The sequence below is a fragment of the Choloepus didactylus genome, chromosome 27 (genome assembly GCF_015220235.1).
Source record: "Choloepus didactylus isolate mChoDid1 chromosome 27, mChoDid1.pri, whole genome shotgun sequence".
NCBI classification, from domain to species: Eukaryota; Metazoa; Chordata; class Mammalia; order Pilosa; family Megalonychidae; genus Choloepus; species Choloepus didactylus.
The window spans coordinates 9,905,832-9,927,706 of NC_051333.1; the positions used below are offsets into that span (position 1 = coordinate 9,905,832).

A 21,875-nucleotide genomic window follows, 5' to 3' on the forward strand; every position below is an offset into this window, starting at 1 on the left:
CTGGATAAAGGGACTGCAATCCACAAGGTTTTCACAATCACACTGTCACTCCTTGCAACCTACATTGCTATACAATCGTCTTCAAGAGTCAAGGCTACAGGGTTGGAGTTTGGCAGTTTCAGGTATTTACTTCTACCTATGCCAATACATTAAAACCTAAAAAGTGTAATCTATATAGTGTATAAGAATGTCCACCAGAGTGACCTCTTGACTCCATTTGAAATCTCTCAGTCACTGAAGCTTTATTTCGTTTCATTTTGCATCCCCCTTTTGGTCAAGAAGATGTTCTCAATCCCATGATGCCGGGTCCAGATTCATCCCTGGGAGTCATATCCTGTGTTGCCAGGGAGATTTACACCCCCAGGAGTTGGGTCCCACGTAGCGGGGAGGGCAGTGAATTCACCTGCTGAGGCGGCTCAGTTAGAGAGAGAGAGGGAGGGCCACATCTGAGCAACAAAGAAGTACTCAGGGGGATACCCTTAGGCACTATTATAAGCAGGTTTAGGCTCTCATTTGGAGTAATGAGCTTCATGGGGACAAGCCCCAAGACAGAGGGCTTGGGCTGTCAAGCTGTCAGTCCACCTGGGAGGATTTTACTTCCCTGCCTTTCCAGTTAGCCTTGGCCGACTAACTTGCTTCAGCCAATGAAATGGGAGAGAAGTGATGTCTTACTTCTTGGGTGGAAGTTTTTAGGAGACAGTGTCATTATATTACCATGTTTCAGATGGAGGCTGTTCTATCAGCCTGGGGGAGCCACCTGCCCACCACACCCTTCCACTCACCCACCCACCTGCATTGACTCCAGAAGTAGCATGAGCAAGAAGAAACTTTCACTACTGAAGCCTCAAGGGAGGTCTGGGCTGTTTGTTACTGCAGCAGAACTTAGCCTATCCTGACTGAAACAGCAAGTAAGGAGAAACTCACCCTGTAGTAAAAATTCCCCCTGTAGGACCATCAACGTGACTGCTCTGGTTAAGTCAGACATGACTAGTTTTCCCAATTGTGCAGAAACATATTTCTTTAGCTTTGGTCGAGCACCAGATGAGGCAGTTGACTTGTGTTTGAAAGCAACATTAGAAGAAAAATGTGTATCTTTAAAATGCCAGATTCATACTCAGAGACATGAGATGCCTGTAGGGAGAGAACTGAGAATGCTGGAGTTTTCCACATCTGATGATTTGTGCTTCCCATTTCAGGGAGTCTCAGTGAGCAGAATGGTGGGTGAAATGGCTCTCGCTATTTAAATTCCCTCTCTCTCTTTCTTCCTTTCACCCTCCCTTCTCTCCTCCCTTCCTCATTTCATTTTTTTTTCCCCCAGCACATGCAGTTGAATTCCTGAAAGTTAAATCTGCATAAAACTGAGTCTCCTTTGACCCCCACCTCTCTCTCGGGTTCCTGCCCCATTTCTCTGCTTCTCTGCTCCCCTTTATAGCACAAGTCCTCAAAAGTGGCATCTGTTCCCAGAGTCCCTCTTCTCCTCCCATTCTCTCTCTCCCTTTTTTTTTTTTAACTTTTTATGTTTTGACATAAAACAAATAAAGCATGCAAATGAGCTGTCTATTGATTTTCTCTGCTGCACATGGGGCGTGGGATCAGCGGGCCACTGGACTGCTCTTTCCACATGACTTCGTGGTTCTTGGAAGAAAATGTTGTGTGCCATCCCAGCAGGAGAACTTTGTTGCCGTCAGCAGCACTGCCAGCTCTGGACATTGAGGGCCAGGAACTCTCGGGAGCCCCTGGGCAGCACGTGCTTCCTTTTCCTGATGCAGCATGAAGGACGAGAGCCTCCTGTCTAGCTTATGTCTTCTCACATTGGGCTCTCTCCTCCACGGGACAGCAGCTGGCTCTGGCAAGATCTCGGGGTCCCCCTGTCAATGGTGGGTGCTCACACCTCCTCTCACCTGTGGTCCCAGCAGCATGTAACCTGGTTGACCTCACCCTCTTCCTTGATTCACTTTCTTCACTTGTGTCTGGATTTCCTCCCCTTTCCAAGAAGCTCCTTCGCCATTGCCATCGCTAGTTTCTTCCTGTCTTCTCTACCTTTAATATCGAACCCATTTTTTTTCTTTTTCTTCTCCATTTATACTTGTTTCTGATTTTATCTCAATGCATGGATTTCCCTCCCCCTTCCATATTCCAAGGGCTCCTGCTGTTGGCTGAAGATTGGCCTCCAAAGGTGCCTCCAAAGAAGCTCCCTGGAACCTGTGAGTGTTCCCTGACAGAGCAGCAGACACTTTGCAGCTGTGATTAAGTTAGGGCTCTTGTGATAGGGAGACTACTCTCGAATATCAGGCTGAGCCCTGCATATAATCACAAGTGTCCAGATAAGAGGGAGGCAGAGGGAGATAAGGACACAGAAGAGGAGGAAGGGGACGGGATGATGAATATAGAGAGAGCCATTTGAAGATGCTGCTCTGATGGCTCTGAAGATGGGGAAAGGGGCTGTGAGCCGAGGAATGGGGGCGGCTCCAGGAGCTAGAAAAGGCAAGGCAAGGTGTTCTCCCCCGGACTCTCCAGAGTGGGCAGCCCTGCCCTCACCTTGGGTTTGGCCCAGTGAAACCATTTTGGACCTCTGACCTCCAGAACTGTAAGAGAATAAATGCATGTTGTTTGAAGCATCAAGTTGGTGATGACTCATTACAGAGGCAAGAGGAAACTAATACAGCCTGCATGTATTTATCTGGAGCTCGGATCCCTACCGCCCCAACCAAATGCCAGGCTCTTATCTCCAGCCTAATACGTCCACTTGCTGGGAGACATCTCAGATAGCAACTGACTCTACAGGTGAAGACCAATGTTTCTTGGAGGGTGTTCTGAGCCATCACACACACACACACACACACACACACACACACACACACACACACACACCAGCCCGTGGGATCTTCATTAAAATGTTGATTTCTGGCACACGGAAGCTAGAGAATCAGCATCTTGGGGTGGGGCCCAGGAATCTGCATTGCAATGCACAAAGGGATCTGTGAGACCTGGAAAGCTGAAGAAACCGTAACTTAGGTGATGAGCTCAGCGAGGACAGGGCAGGGCCTTCTTTTGCCATCACTGGGAACCCAGCATCACACAGGGCAGGCGCTCAGGGAATATGTATTCAGTGAATGACTTTAACCTCGCCCTTTTGATTTCCATCTACCTAATCTGGCTTCTGGATCACCGCTCCAGCCCCATTCCCTTTGAATGTGCCACTGCAGCCCAATCGAATTGTTCTTGGTTTCACAAAATATCTAAACCCTTTCTTGCATCTGGGCATCTGCACTGCTACTTCCTCGGCCTGTATGCTTTTCCCACCCCCTTCCCTGGCTGGTGCTGACCTCTTTCAAAATTCAGCTCAGATGCCTCCTACTCCAGGAAGTCCTCCTGACCCTCCCAGGCTTTCCCTCTGGGCTCTCCCATCTGAGCCCTACCCACTCTGGGCCGTCACTATCGGGACAGGTCTGTCTCCCTCCTGGACTGCGAGCCCCAGGACGGTAGGAACAGGGCTGTCTCGGGGGTCACCCACGGGACCGTGAAGCCTGGAGCTGAGCAGTTCTCTGAATATGTGAACGCAAACCTGAGGGAGGAGGAGAGGACACGTGTTGCAGAAACTCCTGATCACTGTCCGAAGGAGAAGGCTGAAGGCCTGTTTCTCCGTGTGGACGCCAGGCAGAGAAACACCCATTTCGCAGGTGGCAAACTGAGGCTGATCAAGCCTGGCAGATTCCCCGCGGCTCAGCCCAGCCTCCTCCTGGCCTCTCCCAGACCCCTCCCTGGAACCCCAGGCTGTTCTTCCAATGAAGAAATCGGACTCCGGGTAGGAGGTTTGGCTGAGAAGGGAGGGCAGCTGGTTGAGACCAGTTCACAGATGTTTCCTCCCCAGGCCAGAGGAGGGCAGGGGGTGGGGCCCTCCCAGCCAATCCCGGACCAAACCCTCACGCCTTCCCCCTCCTGGCTCCGACCCGACACTCCCCGAAGGCTCTGGGATTCCGGAGTGCCATGGGTCTCCTCTCTAAATCTTTCCCCCACATCTGGAGCCTCTGCCCTTGGAGGGGGCGGGCAGCAGCCACGCCAGGGCTCGCTTAAGCCCAAGTTGTACAACTGACCTGGGCCACTTCTCCATACCCTGGGGCCCTGGTTCCCAGGAGGGCTGCCAGAAGTTTCCGCCCACAGTCTGGCGTCCTGCTGCTGGTTCCCAGCTGGGGTCTCTCAAGCCTCCTTTTATCCAGTGTCCCTGGGTCCCTAACACTCCTTGGGCAGGGGGTGGGGGTCACCCGCCTTGTGAGTCTGTAGCTGAAGAACCCCACCGAAAGAGGCCTTGTTTAACTTAGGCCTAATATGTGACAGGTTTATTTGCAAAAGGTCTTAACCAAAAATACCATGAGGCTTGTGGTTTGCCAGGCAACAACTAAACCACTTCATCCACGTGAACTTGGTTCACCCCTCGACAATCTCCGGGGGAGATGCTATGATTATCCCCATTTCACAGCCTGGCAAACTGAGGCCAGGGAGTGGAGTGACTTGCCCCAGACTATTCAGCTGCCAGGCAGTCAGATTCTAAGCCAAGAAGACTGATGCCACCGTCCCCACGCTGAACCATAAAGCCACAGCTTTTCTTCCTGAAAGCAACCACTTGCAGCAGATTTTTTTTGTGAATTCTGGCAGAAATAGTCGAGGCATTTAAAACAGATGCGGTTCCACACTCCTTTGTTTTCTCTGCAGATGATCTTGCCCTGTCCCTTACTAGTTCTCCTGCGCCTTGCTTTTTCCTACTTAGCAATATTTCTTGCCCACCCGATTTGTTACTGAAACCTACCGCCACTCTAATTTCCCATTTGGCTTAATACAGTCAACTCTTGTTATTCATCAGTTATGTTCCATAAAGTCGTCCAGAGACACTGAATTGGCAAATATGAACATTTGCTCCAAGGGGAAATCCAGGGTTAGGTTTCTCCAAGCATCTGGACACAATATTTTTGCCCAATCAATAAATCACCCTGTTTTGTGTGTGTTTCTTGTTTAAAGACACATTATTTAATTGAGAGTGTTGATTGATTAACATTGAACTCACGGCCAACAGCCGTGAATAAAGCTTACCTAGCACATGTGTTTACCCCATAAGTCACGTCACAGCCTTCTTGCAGTTAGGGACACTAGACAGCAGTTCAGCATTACACTCAGGGGCCCTTTTTTTTTTTTTTTAATATTCATTTTATTGAGATGTATTCACCTACATGCAGTCATACAGAACAAATCGTACATTCGATTGCTCACAGTACCATTACATAGTTGTGCATTCATCACCCAAATCAATCCCTGACACCTTCATTACCACACACAAAAAAATAATAAGAATAATAATTAAAGTGAAAAAGAGCAATTAAAGCAAAAATGAACACTGGGTGCCTTTGTCTGTTTGTCTGTTTGTTTGTTTCTTTCCCCTATTTTTCTACTCATCCATCCATAAACTAGACAAAGGGGAGTGTGGCCCTTATGGCTTTCCCAATCCCATTGTCAACCCTCATAAGCTACATTTTTACACAATTGTCTTCAAGATTCATGGGTTCTGGGTTGTAGTTTGATGGTTTCAGGTATCCACCACCAGCTACCCCAATTCATTAGAACCTAAAAAGGGTTGTCTAAAGTGTGCGTAAGAGTGCCCACCAGAGTGACCTCTCGGCTCCTTTTGGAATCTCTCTGCCACTGAAGCTTATTTCATTTCCTTTCACATCCCCCTTTTGGTCAAGAAGATGTTCTCCGTCCCACGCTGCCGGGTCTACATTCCTCCCCGGGAGTCATCTTCCACGTTGCCAGGGAGATTCACTCCCCTGGGTGTCTGATCCCACGTAAGGGGGAGGGCAGTGATTTCACCTTTCAAGTTGGCTTAGCTAGAGAGACAGGGCCACATCTGAGCAACAAAGAGGCATTCGGGAGGAGGCTCTTAGGCACAACCATAGGGAGGCCTAGCCTCTCCTTTGCAGCAACCGTCTTCCCAAGGGTAAAACCTATGGTAGAGGGCTCAACCCATCAAACCACCAGTCCAGGGGCCCTTTTAAACAGTGTAATCACCAGCACAAAGAACAAAAATCCAAAAAAAGGGCACTAAATAGATTGCGAAAAGAACACTTGCTTGCAGCATGAGAGCCAAGACAAAAAGGCAGAGCGTCATCTTGTTTGACCTCAGCTGGGAATGCATGTGGGGGTAACTGAAATTTTTCACTACTTGGTGCATGTCTGCAAATGACCGCGAAAGTGCTGTGTTTGTTGATTTGGGGGTTACAAATACATTTAGCAAGTAAGTGAATTTGCAAATCAGAATCTGTGAATAATGAGGATGGACTGTATGTCTTTCTCCCCCTCCCATGGAACTTACCCTTTCTAAACTTACACCAGATAACTCACTTGACTTCCTAGTTTATTATATTAATATTTATTGGCTGCCTGACCTCTGCTAGAATGTCAATGCCAGCCAAAAAAGGGGTTTTCATCTCTCTCATTCACAGTTCTGCCCCCAGCACATTCCAAGTGCTTGACAAATACTGTTCAAGTGAATCTTGAAGGCTGTTCATTATCAGCACGTGGGTATCTGCCTTGCTCTATTTAGCATCTCTCAGTGTTCTGGTCTGTGGATGTGATTTGTTGAATGATTAAAGGAATGAATTACTGAATGGACACATGCCTGGGTGAAGAGTTTGGACTTTATCTGGAGCGAAGCCACTAGGGCCATTCAGAGGGGTTTTAATCAGGGAATGACAAGATTAGATCTGTGCTTTGGAACATTCCAGGCTCTTCTGAGTCTTGGTACGTGCTGTTTCCTCTGCCTGGAACTTCTCCTCATGTCTTTCCTGGGCTTGGTCCTACACTTATATCCCAGCTCTGATGCTTCCTCCTCCAGGAAGCCCTCCCTGACCCCAGGCCGGGTTGAGTGTCCCCTTTTAAGTTCCCCCGTCCCAGCATTGCTCTGCACAGGGCCCAGCACGTGGTAGATGTCAGCCTAAATGATGGTCCTGGAAGGAAATATCTCTGTGTGGGGAGGAGCCAAGTACAGAGGTAGCCCCAGGAAGGGTAGCCGTGGGCATGGTTTAGAGGGTTGAGGGCACAGATCAGACTGTGAGACACCCATGTTCAAGTCCCCTGCCCTGGGTGTGGGATTTGTGCCACAGTGAAAGTTATTTGTCATTTTCTGCTTCCGAATCAGTGAAATGGGAGCCAGAGGAGGTCTCCTGGAATGAGGTGAGATAACCTAATGTCTGGCATCATTTAAAACAGAGCAGGAGCACCTCTTGCTCTCAGGGCTTTGCATATGCTCTTCCCTCTTGCTGGAATGTTCTCGAATTTCCCTTTCTGGAATGTTCCTCCCAAGTCATCCCAAGGACTCCTTTTCATTCAGGTCTCAGGTCAAATGGCACTTCCTCCTAGTGGCCCATCATCACCACCCCAGCACTTTCTGTCCTTACAATGCTTTAGCTTTCTCCCCAGCAAAACTTTATTTCCCTATTTACTACCTGTCTCCCCTCACTAGACTGCAAGCTCCGTGCAGGCAGGGAGTACTGCTTCTTTTTTTTATCCCCTTGACCCTTTAGTAAGTGCTCAAATAGTATTTGTAGAATGGAATGTGAAAAAGTGGCACTAAATACACTGCAAAAGGACACTTGCTTACAGTATGAGAGCTGAAACAAGAAAGCAGAGCGACATCTTGCTTGACCTCAGCTGGGAATGCATGCATGGGTGACTTCTTGTTTTATTTTGAGGGCCCCTGAGGGTGAGGGTGAATTTACACTTGCATTGACTCTGTGACGAAGGAGGAAACTGATGCGCAGCTGTAAGTGGTAGAGCTGGGGCTTGAACCTGTGTCCCCGTGACTTTAGTGCTCACACTCTTAGCGTCTAGCAGAGAACCAAGCCCACCAGAGGAGTTTCATGCATGCTTGTTGAGTGAATACGGCATTCAGACCAGGAGAGCAGGATGTGGCCTGAGGGCTTTCTGAAGTAGATGGCATTGAAGATGGGAGGATTTGGGAGGGGAGATTCGCAACTCAATCCAGCCCCAATGCAGGACATCATCCAGGTGTTCTCAAAGCTCTTTCCCATTTGTACTAGGGTCAGGCAATGACCCGGAGGAAGAGCTCACCACCCGGGCCCAGCAGCATGTGTAGCTGGTCAGGGGCCCAAACCATGTTATATAATAATAATAATAATAATAATAATAATAATAATAATAATAATAGTATCTAACTTTCATAAAAGGCTAATTTGTACCCTAAATGCTTTGCACATAGTATCTCATTTAATCCTGACACCAGCCGAGGAGGTATAAGCTATTATTAATCTTCCCATTCTACAGACGTGGAGACTGAGGCTTATAGAAGCTGTGATGTGCCTGAGGCCCCACAGCTGCTAAGGGAGGAAGCTTCTGAGGTTCTCCCTCTCTATGGCCTTTGATTGTAAAAACCTGGAATATTATCAGAGGGCAGAAGGTGGAGGAGAAACAGGATTTCAAGCCTGCCAGGAGGGATAGGGAGTGTGGTTAGGGGTTGGGGGCCGGGGTGGGGGGGGGGAGGGCAGGCATGCAATGCAATGCCCAGCCTCCCCAGGTGTGGCTTCAAGAGCAGTGATTTCCTCTCGGGGCCCAGCTAGAGAATGGGTTTAAGAGCGGGACCAACTTCTCCAAGCAGTTATGAGGATTCCAGTGAAATCAGGGACAAAGTTCAGCAAACATCACTTAAGATGTGTGCATCTCATTGTAGGTACATTTTACCTAAAAGCAAAACAAAACAAACACGACACACAAATATTGAACTCAAACAATATTCATGCCTAGGTATTTAGGGGAAGTGCTCTGATGTCTGCAACTTACTTTGACCCATCAATAAAAGGTGAATGGATAAGTAGATATAGACAGAAGAACAGAAATATGACAAAGGAAAATGGTAAACAGTAATTAATTGTAGAATCTAGTTGGCAGGTACATGGATGTCCACCGTAAAATTTTTTTCAATTTCTTCTGCATATTTGAAAAATTTTCATACTAAAATATTCAGCCTGAAAGCATTGGAAAAATCCTCAGCACAATCATTAAACTGAATTGTAATGTTTAATGAATGAATTGCAAATTGTGGTCCCTAGGGGTGTGTGAATTACAACCCTAATATTATAATAACCGCCAACAGTTGAACCACGAATATTTAAAAATAACTCCTCATTTAAATCTCCCAGTAACCTTTGTGAAGGGAGAGTTTTTATCCTTTGTACTTTACATTTGGAGGGAGTTCTGAGGGGCGATCAAAGACCGACTCAGGACTGAGGAAGAGTTCAAGGTTTTGTTGATTGAAAAATGAGCCATCCGTGGATCACCTGCACTTCCAACAGACCCTCGCACCCGGAAACCATGGAGATCCGAACCCACAGCCTAAATTTCTCTTTGGCGGGAAAAAGCGCGCTTCCGACACCCCGCACCTCCCAACGCCGCAGCTTGTTATTCTGAATTGCAGCCAGGACCTGGCTGCGCGGACGCCTCCGCCCGCCCCTCCCCCCGGAGGGCTCCGAGCGCGTCGCATCCAATCGGCGCCCACGGGCCGATCCCGCCTTCTCAGGCCCCGCCCCGACCTTAATCCTGGAAGCTTCCGCCCAGCGGGCTCAGAGCCACGCGGCGCGTCGGGGAGATCCCCTGTCCGCTAGCTGCTGCTGCCTCCCGGGTTCTTGGGCCGCCGCCTCCCGCACCTGGGGGCCTGGGTGCCCCCTCCCTGACGCAAGCGCTGGGCGCCCTCGTCTCGGAGCTCCGTCTCCCAGCCCCCAGACCCAAGCGCCCCAGTTCTCCGTCTCCAGGACCCAGGCGTCCTGGGTCCCCGCCTCCCGGATCCAGACGTCCCGGATCTGCGCCACCAGGACCCAACCTTCAGCAGATGGATCTCTGCCACCTGGAGCCAAGGACCCCAGGTTCAGCCTGAGGAACTCCTGACTTCCCGACTCCCAGCTTTGGACGCCTTGCCGCTTCGCTTCCCAGCCTGGAAGAGCAGAGGAACCCGTGCGCCCAGCTTAGGGGATTCAGACACTCCAGCTTCCAAGAGCCAAGGAGTCTAGGCGCCTTCAACTCACAGCTCTACGGAACCCAGTCGCTCCAAACTTCCAGCCTCCAGGCGCTGTTACTCAACTCTCAGTCTTAAAGAACCTCGGCATCCAGGAAAGGAACCCCAAGCTCCAGGCGCTAAAGAATCCCGGTGCATCTCATCATGGTGGCCGATGCCCCTAAGGGAGACCCCAAGGGGTTCGCGGCGGCGGAGCCCACGGCGAACGGCGCCCCGGTGGTGGTCCCCACCGAAGTCCAAGTCTCGACGGCAGGCGGCTGCTGCGGTTCCCGGGGCCAGGTGCGCCGCTGCCTTCGCGCCAACCTGTTGGTGCTGCTGACTGTGGCGGCCGTGGTGGCCGGCGTGGCGGTGGGGCTCGGGGTGTTGGGGGCCGGCGGCGCGCCAGCGCTGGGCCCCGCGCGCCTGGCGGCCTTCTCCTTCCCGGGCGAACTGCTGCTGCGCCTGCTTAGGATGATCATCCTGCCGCTGGTGGTGTGCAGCCTGGTGGGCGGCGCCGCCAGCCTGGACCCCAGCGCGCTCGGCCGCCTGGGCGCCTGGGCGCTGCTCTATTTCCTGGTCACCACGCTGCTCGCGTCGGCGCTCGGCGTGGGCTTGGCGCTGGCGCTGCAGCCCGGCGCCGCCATCAACGACTCCGTCGGGGCCACCGGCGCTGCCGAAGCGGCCCCCAGCAAGGAAGTGCTCGATTCGTTCCTGGATCTTGTGAGGTCAGACCCCTCCCGCTGGGGGAGTGGGGCTGGGGAAAGGAGGGTGCGCAGCCACGTGGGGAGGGGCCACGTGGACAGGAGCGGGGCTTTGGGTCTTCCATGGCACAGACACCCCTTAGGGTCTCAGACAAACGGCGCAGGGTAAGAGGGATCTAGCCCCTTGAGGGTCGGGGCATAGAGGGTGAGGACTGCCTTCCGGGGAAGAAGACTTCTGAATTTGGGGGTGTATAACAGGGACCCCACATGGGTGATGGGCAAAGAGCTCTTAGGGAGAAAAGAATAATACTTGGTGGTCTTTGGGGGACATTGGAGAGTTTTCGGGGTGGGGAAGTACGGATCTTTGAGCATCCACCAGCCCCAAGACGGGGCTTCCGGGTAAAGATTTGTGGCCAGCATCAGAGGGCTTGGGTCTGCAAGGTAAGGTGCCCCTGGAGACCCCGGAGAGAGTGATACCCCTCCCTCTTCCCGCACCAGGGTTTCCACACCCACAAGTCACCCAGGCATAGCCAGGTCTCCTCACCTGGTGGCTCTCCCTTTATAGTTTCCTGGCCAGTCCTGCCCACCTCTGCCTCTCCATCCCATTCCTGCCCCCACTGCCTGGGCTACCCCTTAGCAGGCTGCCCAGAAAGGAGCCAGTTAAAAGGGGACAGATTATTTTCCTTCACCCAGTCTCTGCCCCCAATCCCCACTCCCCCCCAAACAAGGCACATGACCCCCACTTTTGAGGAGGGCAGACAATTGGGTTCACATGGCCCTGCCTCCAGTCCTGCTGACTCAGTGTCTTCAGGTTGGGGACTTCCTGGAAGTGGGGGCAAGTGAGGGGTTGGAAATGATGAGTCACGGAACAGGGTTCCCCCAGCACAGGCTGAGGTGGGTGGCTTCGCATCCAGAAGTGGCAGTGGGTGGGCACCTCCTGGGTGGGAGAGATTAGCTGGGTCCTGGCCCAGATCAGGCCTGGGTGGGTACAGGCTGACCTGCAGGGGGGCACACCTATTTCAAGGCTGTTTATCCACAGCTGTAACCTAAGAGATTTAGTTGTAACATCTTACGTACTCACACAGTCACACAGTCTTATAACCAGCCAACACAGTGGACACAGGGACACAGGACCCTCAGCCATGGCTGGACATCTCTCACAGCCACCTGGCTTCACATACCCACTGTGCATATAGAGCCACAAAGGGAAGTCACCAACCACATCAGCACCCACACACAGGCTCAAGCAAAGAACATGCACTTACCTCTGCACCCACGCCTAATTGTACATTCCATGGCACACGGCCTGGCCATGCACCTGAATACTGTCTCACGCCCCCCACCTGCACCAACGCGTGTCAGACTGTGTGTGCACAGACCCCACCGACATAGCCGAGCAGCCACCTCATCCGTGGAAGAGGGAGGATGCCTGCTGGTTAGGACTGCGGAGCCAGCCTGGCTGGGTTCAAATCCCAGCTCTGCCACTTGCAAGCTGGACAGGTTTCTTCCCCTTTCTGTGCCTCAGTTTCCTTATCCGTGCAGTGGTTCTGATGTTGGTGAGCCCAGAGGCCCGTTGTGAGGAGTAAATCAGTTAATTTAGATAAAGCACTTACTACAGTAGGTGCTAGGGATGCGTTGGTTGTAATCTTAATGTCCCTTTAAGATCCACAGCCGTTGTCTGCCTCCTTCAAACCGTGCACGGAGGCTGGGACACTGTCCTGCAAGCATGGCCGCATAACACACAGCCACTCACAACACACAGCCATCCCTTGTCGTCCCCTTCTCTTGGCCTCTCACTGCCACCACCCCCATACACCCCGACTCTCCCCCGCCCCCTCCAACCCATCAGCCAGCCTTCAGGAGGAAGTGGCTGATGCAAGATGCTTGGCATATTAGGTTTCCTTGCAGGGTGGGGTGGCGCTCGGCCCGGTGACCCTACCGTGGCCTGCCTTGGGAACCAGCATTTCTCACACCCAGCCCCCCACGCCTGGGGCTGGAAAGGCGGACTCCCGGGGCCAGGAGCCAGCCCAGCCTTCCCATGGGGCACAAAGCGTGCCTACCTGGGACCCACTCTGCCTGACGATGCCCGCCGGCTGAGCTGTGGGTGGTTGCTGCCTTTGGGTACAAACGGGGCCTCAAAGTACCCCCCCCCAATAAAGCCAATCCAGACTCTAGACACCTCCTGCTCCCCACCTCCTGCCGTGTTATCTAACACTCCCCTGTATGTCTGTCTCTGCAGAAATATCTTCCCCTCCAACCTGGTGTCCGCAGCCTTCCGCTCAGTGAGTCCTGGAGGGGGGGGGTCCCTGGGGTGGGGGGTGGGGCGAGAGAGCAGTGCCTGGAAAACCACAGGTGCCCACGTGTTTACAGGTGATATTGGGGGGTTCTTGAATGACCCTAAAACCCATCCATGCCCCTCCCCATCGAGAAATGAGAATATGGGTTCAAAGCCCCCTATGGGTTCCACTTCTAGCTGTGTGATCCTGGTCAAGAGCCTTTACCTCTCTGAGCCTCAGTTTCCACCTCCGGAAAATGGGGGTATTAATAGTCCGATTCCAGCAGGGGAAGCGACAGGGTGAAACTGGGTCATGTTTCAGGGATGTTTAGGGCAGGCTTGGACCTGTTGCTAGTTCAGGGCTGGGGGACCCTCCGTGGTCACTGACACTAATCCTTCCCACCCTGCCTGCAGTACGCTACCTCCTATGAACTGAGATGGGTCAACGGGAACCAGAACAGAACCTTGGTGAAGGTGAGCACAGGGGAAGGGGTCGGGGTGGGGCTGGGGGAGCTGCACCTTGCTCCTTGGCCCACTGCTATGGTTTTTCTTTTTTGTCTCCCCTGCCCCCAGCTTTTGCCTGCCCACTTGATCTTCTAAAATTTGGTGTGGAATTTGATTTTTTTAAAATACAATTTTATTGAGATATATTCACATACCCTGCAGTCATCTACAGTGTACAATAGTTGTTCACAGTACCATCATGTAGTTGTGCATTCATCACCAGAATCAATTTTTGAACATTTTCCTTACTCCAAAAAAAAAAATAAATAAAGGTTAAAAAAAGCACCTAAAAATTCCATCCCTCCCAATCCCACCCTATTTTTCATTTAATTTTTGTCCCCATTTTTGTACTCATCTGTCCACACACTGGATAAAGAGAGTGTGAGCTACGAGGTTTTCACAATCACACAGTCACACATGTAAGCTACATAGTTAAGTCTTCAAGATAAGACCACTGGGTTGCATTTGGACAGCTTCAGGTATTTCCCTCTAGCATGGAATTTGATTTTAATTTTTGGTAAGTCCCTCTGCAATCTGTAGATACTGGATTTGAAGAGCTCTTCTCCATCCCCAACTACCCTCAGCTTGGCAGTCGGAGGGGTCTTACTAACCTGCCCCTGCCCCTCCCCTGCTCAGAACCTGCCATAACTCCCTAGCCCCCTTGGGAGAAAGCCTGGGGTCTTTAATCATGTCCATGGGGTCCTGTGAAGTCGGGCCCCTGCCCACCTGCCCAGCTCATTCCACTCCAGCCACAGTGGTTTTCTTTCCATTTGGGTGCTCTCATTTCCAGGCCGTTGCACATTCTAGTTCCTCTGTCTAGAACCTTCTACCCTTCCTCTTTTCCCTGCTTCAAACTCCAGGTCTTAACTCAGAGGCATGCTTCCTCCTCTGGGAAGCCCTCCTTTTTTTTTTTTTAAATTAAATTCAGTTTTATTGAGATAAAGTCACATACCATACAGTCATCCATGCTGTACAATCAACTGTTCATAGTATCATCATATAGTTGTGCATTCATCACCCCAATCTATTTTTGAACATTTTCTTTACACCAGAAAAAATAAGAATAAAAAATAAAAGTAAAAAACAACACCCAAATTCATCCCCCCCATCCCACCCTATTTTTCATTTAGTTTTTGTCCCCATTTTTCTACTCATTCATCCATACACTGGATAAAGGGAGTGCAATCTACAAGGTTTTCACAATCACACTGTCACCCCTTGTAAGCTACATTGTTATACAATCATCTTCAAGAGTCAAGGCTACAGGGCTGGAGTCTGGTAGTTTCAGATATTTGCTTCTAGCTATTCCATTACATTAAAACCTAGAAAGGGTTATCTGTACAGTGCATAAGAATGTCCACCAGAGTGACCTCTCGACTCCATTTGAAATCTCTCAGTCACTGAAGCTTTATTTCATTTCATTTTGCATCCCCCTTTTGGTTAAGAAGATGTTCTCAATCCCACGATGCTGGGTCCAGGTTCATCCCCGGGAGTCATATCCTGCGTTGCCAGGGAGATTTCCACCCCTGGGAGTCGGGTCCCACGTAGGGGGAAGGGAAACCCTCCTTGACTCCCACACTTGGGTCCCACACTCCCCTGGGCTGCCCCGTGCCAGCCCCGCCCCTCTGGGTCCGCCCTGGTGATGGTTCTTCTGTCCCCATTGGCAGACGGGGGGCGAGGTGGAGGGCATGAACATCCTGGGCCTGGTGGTGTTTGCCATCGTCTTCGGCGTGGCGCTGCGTAAGCTGGGGCCCGAGGGAGAGATCCTAGTCCGCTTCTTTAACTCCTTCAACGATGCCACCATGGTGCTCGTCTCCTGGATCATGTGGTAGGTGACGGGCAGGGGGCTGGGGCTCCGGGTGCGTGGAGGGTTGGGGGAGAACTCTCCATCTGCTTTCTGGAGCCAGAGAGCCTGGAAGCAAGTCCAGTGTCTCCCATTTCCTGGCTGTGTGACCTTGGGCAAGTGGCTTACCCTCTCTGTGTCTCAGTTTCCTCAACTCTAAAAGGAGCTATGCTGTATTCCATCAAAGTTAAGACTCTGCTGGAGCTTTCTAATCTTACTGGAAGGTGACAGAAGACAACCATGCTGTGGTGGCTGCCTAACTGACACATCACAATTTCAGAGATTTCAGTGTAATCAAATGTTCACCTTAGACTTGATGATATAAAATAGAACCTACTTCACAGGGTTATGGTGAAGATTCAATGAGTGAGTGAGTGTGGTGTGGGCAAAGCACATAGAAAGTGCTTTCAAATGCCTGGCACCTGGTAAGCAAAGCATTTGTTTCCTGTTGATGACAATTTTTATCATTATGTTTCCAGATAATGAGGGGAAAAAAAAAACAGGTGCGGAAGCTTCCAGCTTCTGCCTCTGCCCACCCCCCCCAGTCTTGTCTCTATGCAGCCTCTCATTGATTCTCAGAACTCATCCTGGATCTAGAAAGTCAGAAAGTGGGAGAGAGGCCACGTTGCTGCATATTTGATAACCCATGCCCCAATTCCAGTGCAGCTGGAATCACAGAGCCACTGTGTACCTGCTGCCTGCGGACGCTCATGGCACAAATCACATGCCCCTTGGCGGGCGGATAAAAGCACATTGCCACTTGCCAGAGAGAGGCAGGGTGGTGTTGTGGGCAAGTGTGTTTCTGCATCTGGGAGGCCCAGGGTCTCATCCCAATTCCCAGGCGTGTTGCCCTATGTCAGGTTTACTTAGCCCCTCTGTGCCTCAGTTTCCCCATCTAGAAAAGGGGTTGATTGTACCAGCCCACAAAGAGTTGCGGTCAGGCACAAAAAGAGTTAATACATGCAGCATTCTAGAGACAGTGCCTTGCCTGTAGCCGATCTACAGTAAATGATAATAGCTAATATTTACTGAGTACTTGCCTTGTAGGACCTCTCGACTTATCATTCCATAGGCCAGAACATGGGTGCGCACGGCCACATCTAGCTGCATAGGCAGCTGGGAAATGTTGCCTTTTTCGTTACTAAAGAGGAGAATGGGTATGGGCCGACACTAGCCATAGGGATCAAACAGGTAGGGAGAGGGTGAAAATAATCCCACCTGAAGATTACTGATCACTTGTGATGTACAAAAGCCGTTCAACTCAGCATCTCATTTTATCTTCCCATTATCCCTGTGAAGTTGGTAAAACTCTTCCCCATTTGACAGACCAATTAGATTTCATTTAGTTCAACAAAAACCTTAAGGTATTCTCGTGAAGATTAAATCATGATTCAGGGCTCAGCACGTCATAAATGCTTAATACCTAGGAATTGTTATTAAGACACGAGAATTGGCTTTTTCATTTTTCACAATGTGCTGAGATGATGTATTGGTTCTAACCAGATTTGCTGCTGTGTAACAAACAATCCCAGAAAACGCAAATGACTCAGATAGGTTGGGGGTTTATTTTTCGCTCATATAGAAAAACCAAAATCTGGTGATTCTTCTCCAAGCAGTGTTGGGGATACCCAGTCTCCTTCTCTCTCCTGGTAGCACCATCTTCAACCCGTGGCTGCAAGCCAGCATGTGGGAGGGCCTGGAGGATGGCGGAGGAGGTGGCCCCAGGCCGGGCCTGGAAGTGGTGCCCCTGCTTCAGCGCCCGCTGCCTGGGTTCCTCCCGACTGCAAGGGAGGCTGGGAAATGTGGTCAGGCCGTCACTGTCTCCTGGGTTCTCAGGTATACCCCTGTGGGCATCTTGTTCCTGGTGGCTGGCAAGATCGTGGAGATGGAGGACGTGAAGAAGCTCTTTGCCAGCGTTGGCAAGTATGTCCTGTGCTGCCTGCTGGGCCACGCCATCCACGGGCTCCTGGTGCTGCCCCTCATCTACTTCTTCTTCACCCGCAAGAACCCCTACCGCTTCCTGTGGGGCATCGTGACCCCACTGGCCACCGCCTTCGGGACCTCCTCCAGGTGTGTGGGGCCTTGGGGCCGACCAGGGCCTCGTTTTTCTTCATCCAGGGGGCCTGGAGCAGGGATCAAGTTTAGGAAGACTCCAGAAAATTTGCATTTGGGGATATTGGATCAGAAACCCTGCAATCACCCCTCCTCCCAAAAAAACAAAGTTGGGAAATCACTGCCTTAGAGATTTCTTCCTCCTTTCCTGGGGGCCCCCTAGTCCTCAGGAACTCACTACCTCTGCCTAAGGTCCTGTCCTGGGTGACTTGTGGTCCACCCGGGACCCAGCCTCTAGGAGCAGCTTCTCACTTGTCTTTTGAGTCTTACTCCCCTTTCAGGTCCTGCCTCTCCCCCTCATCCCTAGTCCTATGGGGAGAACAGTAACTCTTAGCTGGGTTCCATTATCAGGGACGGGGTGGGGTGGGGATCAGTGAGCTCAGACATTATAGGATTTAGGTACAAGTTTCTGTTTATTTTGAGGAGTAGAGGTCTATATTTTCCCAGGGGGTCCAGGTCCCATAAATTTTGGAATTCCAGCAGCCTGCAGGATCTGGGGTGCTTTCTGACTCCTGGGAAGAGAAGAGCTGGGAAAGTTGGGGGTGGGGTGGGGCATCTAGGCTGGCGTGGGGGGGCAGTTCCAGGTGGTGGGGCATGTGACCTGGGGGGCTTGGGGCTGTGGCGGGGGCCCAGTGAGCTCACTGCCTCGCGGCCCCCCAGCTCCGCCACCCTGCCGCTGATGATGAAGTGCGTGGAGGAGAAGAATGGCGTGGCTAGGCACATCAGCCGCTTCATCCTGCCCATCGGTGCCACGGTCAACATGGATGGCGCGGCCCTCTTCCAGTGCGTGGCGGCCGTGTTCATTGCGCAGCTCAACCAGAAGCCCCTGGACCTGGTGAAGATCATCACCATCCTGTGAGTGTGGGGTGGGGGGCTGCAGCCGGGACCCTCTGACCTACATCACTCCTCCTGCTGAGAGAAGACACAGACTGAGCGGGTTGTGGGGAGCGGGGCTCTCCTGGCATCTCCCCCTGGGGGGTGGGGGGCTCCCTGACGTCCCCTTGTCCACCTCTCCCCCTGCCCCAGAGTCACCGCCACAGCATCGAGCGTGGGGGCGGCGGGCATCCCCGCCGGAGGTGTCCTCACTCTGGCCATCATCCTCGAAGCCATCAGCCTGCCTGTGCATGACCTCTCCTGGATCCTTGCTGTGGACTGGCTTGTGTGAGTGGGCGCTGCGGCTTCGGGGGCCACACGGGGCTACCCCTGGGAAAGGGAACTGGAGAGAAGGTCATTGAGAGCCTGTGGGAAGAGGAGCAGAGGAAGGAAGGAGTTCTAGAGAAAAGGGGTGGGACCTTAAGAGTTCCAGAAAGAGGAAGGTGTTCTAGTTTGCTAATGCTGCCAGAATGCAAAATACCAGAGATGGATCGGCTTTTATAAAGGGGGTTTATTTGGTTACACAGTTACAGTCTTAAGGCCATGAAGTGTCCAAGGTAACATATCAACAATCGGGTACCTTCACTGGAGGATGGCCAATGGTGTCTGGAAAACCTCTGTTAGCTGGGAAGGCACGTGGCTGGCATCTGCTCCAGAGTTCTGGTTTCAAAATGGCTTTCTCCCAGGACATTCCTCTCTAAGCTGCAGTTCCTCAAAAATGTCACTCTTGGTTGCTCTTGGGGTGTTTGTCCTCTCTTAGCTTCTCTGGAGCAAGAGTCTGCTTTCAATGGCCGTCTTCAAACTGTCTCTCATCTGCAGCTCTTCTCTCAGCTTTTGTGCATTCTTCAAAGTGTCCGTCTTGGCTGTAGCAAGCTCGCTCCTTCTGTCTGAGCTTATATAGTGCTCCAGTAATTTCATTCAGACCCACCCTGAATGGTTGGGGCAACACCTGCAAGGAAATTATCCAACCAAAGGTCTTGTCCACAGTTGATTGAATCACATCTCCATGGAAACACCCAAAGGATTCCAAAATCTAATCAACACTAATATGTCTGCCCACACAAGATTGCATTAAAGATAATGGCGTTTTGGGGGGCATAATACACCAAACTGGCACAGAAGGGATAGGATCTTTGGGGTTCTAAGATACACCCCGGAAAGGCAGTGAACTTAAGTGGTGGATAGAGTGGACTCTTGGGCTAGGCTGCCTGGGTTCAAATCCCAGGGCCCCCCTCTCCTAGATATTAAGACCTTGGGGAGGAATTTAATCTACCCATTCACTGGTTTCTTCATCTGTTAAATGCGGAGAAGAGACTGTCCCTTGTGCAGTGACCGGAAGGCCTGATGGCCGCGTATATGCACCCGCCTTAGAACGGAGCCCAGCAAATAGTGAATCTACGTAATTGTTAGCAATCGGGATTAGGAGTGCAAGTGGGAAACTGGCACTTCCTTGAAAAGTTTAATGTAGAGTAAACATCTGGCCTAGCAGTTCTGCTCCTAGGTGTCTCCCCGGGGAAACTGAGAACGTGTGTCCCACAAAACCTTGTGCATTAATGTTCATAGTTGTCATTATTCATGATAGTCAAAAATAGAAGCATCCCACGTATCCATCTAACCCAAATGTCCACCACCTGGTGAATGGATTTGCCAAATGTGGAATGTTACTCAGCCGTAAAAAGGAATGGTTTTCCGATACAGCCTGCAACACGTATGAACCTTGAAAACGTGAAGCCCCATAGTGTATGTATCTACTTGCGTGAAATGACCAGAAGGGCCAAATCTCAAGAGACAGGAAGTAGATTTTAGTGGTTGCCAGGGACTGGGGGGAGGGGAGGATGGGGTGTTACTGCTTAATGGGTGTGGGGTTTCTTTTTGGGGTGATGCAGGTGTTCTGGGGCTAGACAGTGGTGAAGGTTGCATAATCTGAAAATGCTAAAAACCACTGAATTGTACACTTTAAAAGGGTGAAAGGCTGTACTCTATTGTATGTGGATTATATCTTGAGTTTTTAAAATGGCAAAAAAAAAAAAGTATAAAGGGGAAAGCATGTAAAATCCTTAGGATGGAGAACTTCATGTTCCAGGGCAAGTTTCGGCCTTCTGGAAGGGGTGACTTCTTGAGATGCTAAAGGAACAGATCTTTCGTTGGAAGAAATTTTTAACTGTGATCTGGGGAGGATGGAGAAAGTCTTGGGGTCCTAAGGCAGAGGTGGTGTGATGGGGGCACTTTGGGATTCTAGGGAAAAGAGGGGGGGCTACGGTTCTTCTGGTCTTCTAGATGAAGACATGTTTTGGGTTCTAGGTGAAAGGGATTTTGGGGGTCCTGGGAGGTCAGAGATGAGCTCTTGGGTCCAGGAGGGGCAGGAGAGGGGCTTGAGGGGGGCTGCGAGATTCCAGAGGGAGACAGGAGGGAGGGTTAGGCCAGGGCCCCTCCCCTCCTGTCCCCCCCCAGCTCACTTGTCCCGTTGTCCCCTCTGACTCCCAGGGACCGCTCTTGTACCATCATCAACGTGGAAGGGGACGCCTTTGGGGCAGGGCTCCTTCAGAGTTATGTGGACCGCACGGAGGCCAGGAGCTCGGTGCCGGAGCTCCTCCAGGTGAAGAGCGAGCTGCCCCTGGCTCAACTGCCCGCCCCCACCGAGGAGGGGAACCCCCTCCTCAAACACCCTCAGGGGCCCGCTGGGAACACTGACACCTGCGAGAAGGAATCTGTCATGTGAATCCGCTTTGGACGCTGGGATCGGTTGGGAGAAAAGGACAGACCGGGGCTCCGGGGGCCCCAGCCACTCCTGCTCTCCGACATCACCCCAGGAGCCTGTCTGAATTCTCCCTTTCTCAGGGCACAGGTCAGCACGTGCAGTTCTCCCCCCTTCTAGGGGAGGCTGTTCCGGTGTGGGGCTGCCTCCTTTGCTGGTGATCGTCGGTGGCTGCAGCTGTGGTGTGGGTGTGTGTGGTGTTACCTCCTGTCACCGTCTGCTCCTCACGGTACATCCCACCCTGTCCCCAGGCCCTCTGCTCCCTCCATTGTAATAAACACTCCAGGGAACCCTGGGGAGACGGAAATCCTGAGGTCAAATACTGCTATCACTCCAGAGGACATTTTTTAGCAATAAAATTAAATGTCAAGTATATCTAAACAGGGTTTTTTTTTTAAGAATACGATCAGAAGCACTAGCCAGATAGGAATAAAAAAAAAAAAGATAAATTGGGCTTTATGGAGATAAATACCTGTTTATCAGAAAACATCCTTGGGAAACACGGACTTATCACTACACACCTGTTAGAATGGCTACAGACAGAAACAACCAGAAGTGCTGGCGAGGATGTGGGGTGATGGGGTTCTCATACCCTGCTGGTGGGAATGCAAAACGGTACAGCCGTGCTGGGAAACAGGCCGGTTCTTAGTTTCACGTGCACAGCTCCCATATGGCTCTGCAATCCCACGCCTCGGTATTTATTCAAGGAAAATGAAAGCCTGTCCGTGAATGTTTACGGCTGCTCTAGTCATAAATAAGAG

The 21,875-nt window shown here is 51.3% G+C and overlaps 1 protein-coding gene across 1 annotated transcript; it reads left to right on the forward strand.

Moving 5' to 3' along the window:
* The first annotated feature begins 9,610 nt into the window (after positions 1–9,610).
* Positions 9,611–21,489, forward strand: SLC1A5 (solute carrier family 1 member 5). Its single transcript, XM_037819991.1, has 8 exons — positions 9,611–10,776; positions 12,992–13,034; positions 13,442–13,501; positions 15,199–15,359; positions 17,211–17,444; positions 18,147–18,341; positions 18,513–18,647; positions 20,844–21,489. Exons 1-8 carry the CDS (start codon positions 10,217–10,219, stop codon positions 21,076–21,078), a joined length of 1,623 nt encoding a protein of 540 aa, XP_037675919.1. The 5' UTR covers positions 9,611–10,216; the 3' UTR covers positions 21,079–21,489.
* Positions 21,490–21,875: the final 386 nt, after the last annotated feature.

Excerpts from the sequence above, each read along its gene's own strand:
- SLC1A5 (XM_037819991.1), top strand. The coding sequence starts at position 10,217 with ATGGTGGCCGATGCCCCTAAGGGAGACCCCAAGGGGTTCGCGGCGGCG. Across the intron at positions 10,777-12,991 it reads TCGTTCCTGGATCTTGTGAG|AAATATCTTCCCCTCCAACC; the intron begins GTCAGACCCCTC and ends CTGTCTCTGCAG. Across the intron at positions 18,648-20,843 it reads CTTGCTGTGGACTGGCTTGT|GGACCGCTCTTGTACCATCA; the intron begins GTGAGTGGGCGC and ends TCTGACTCCCAG.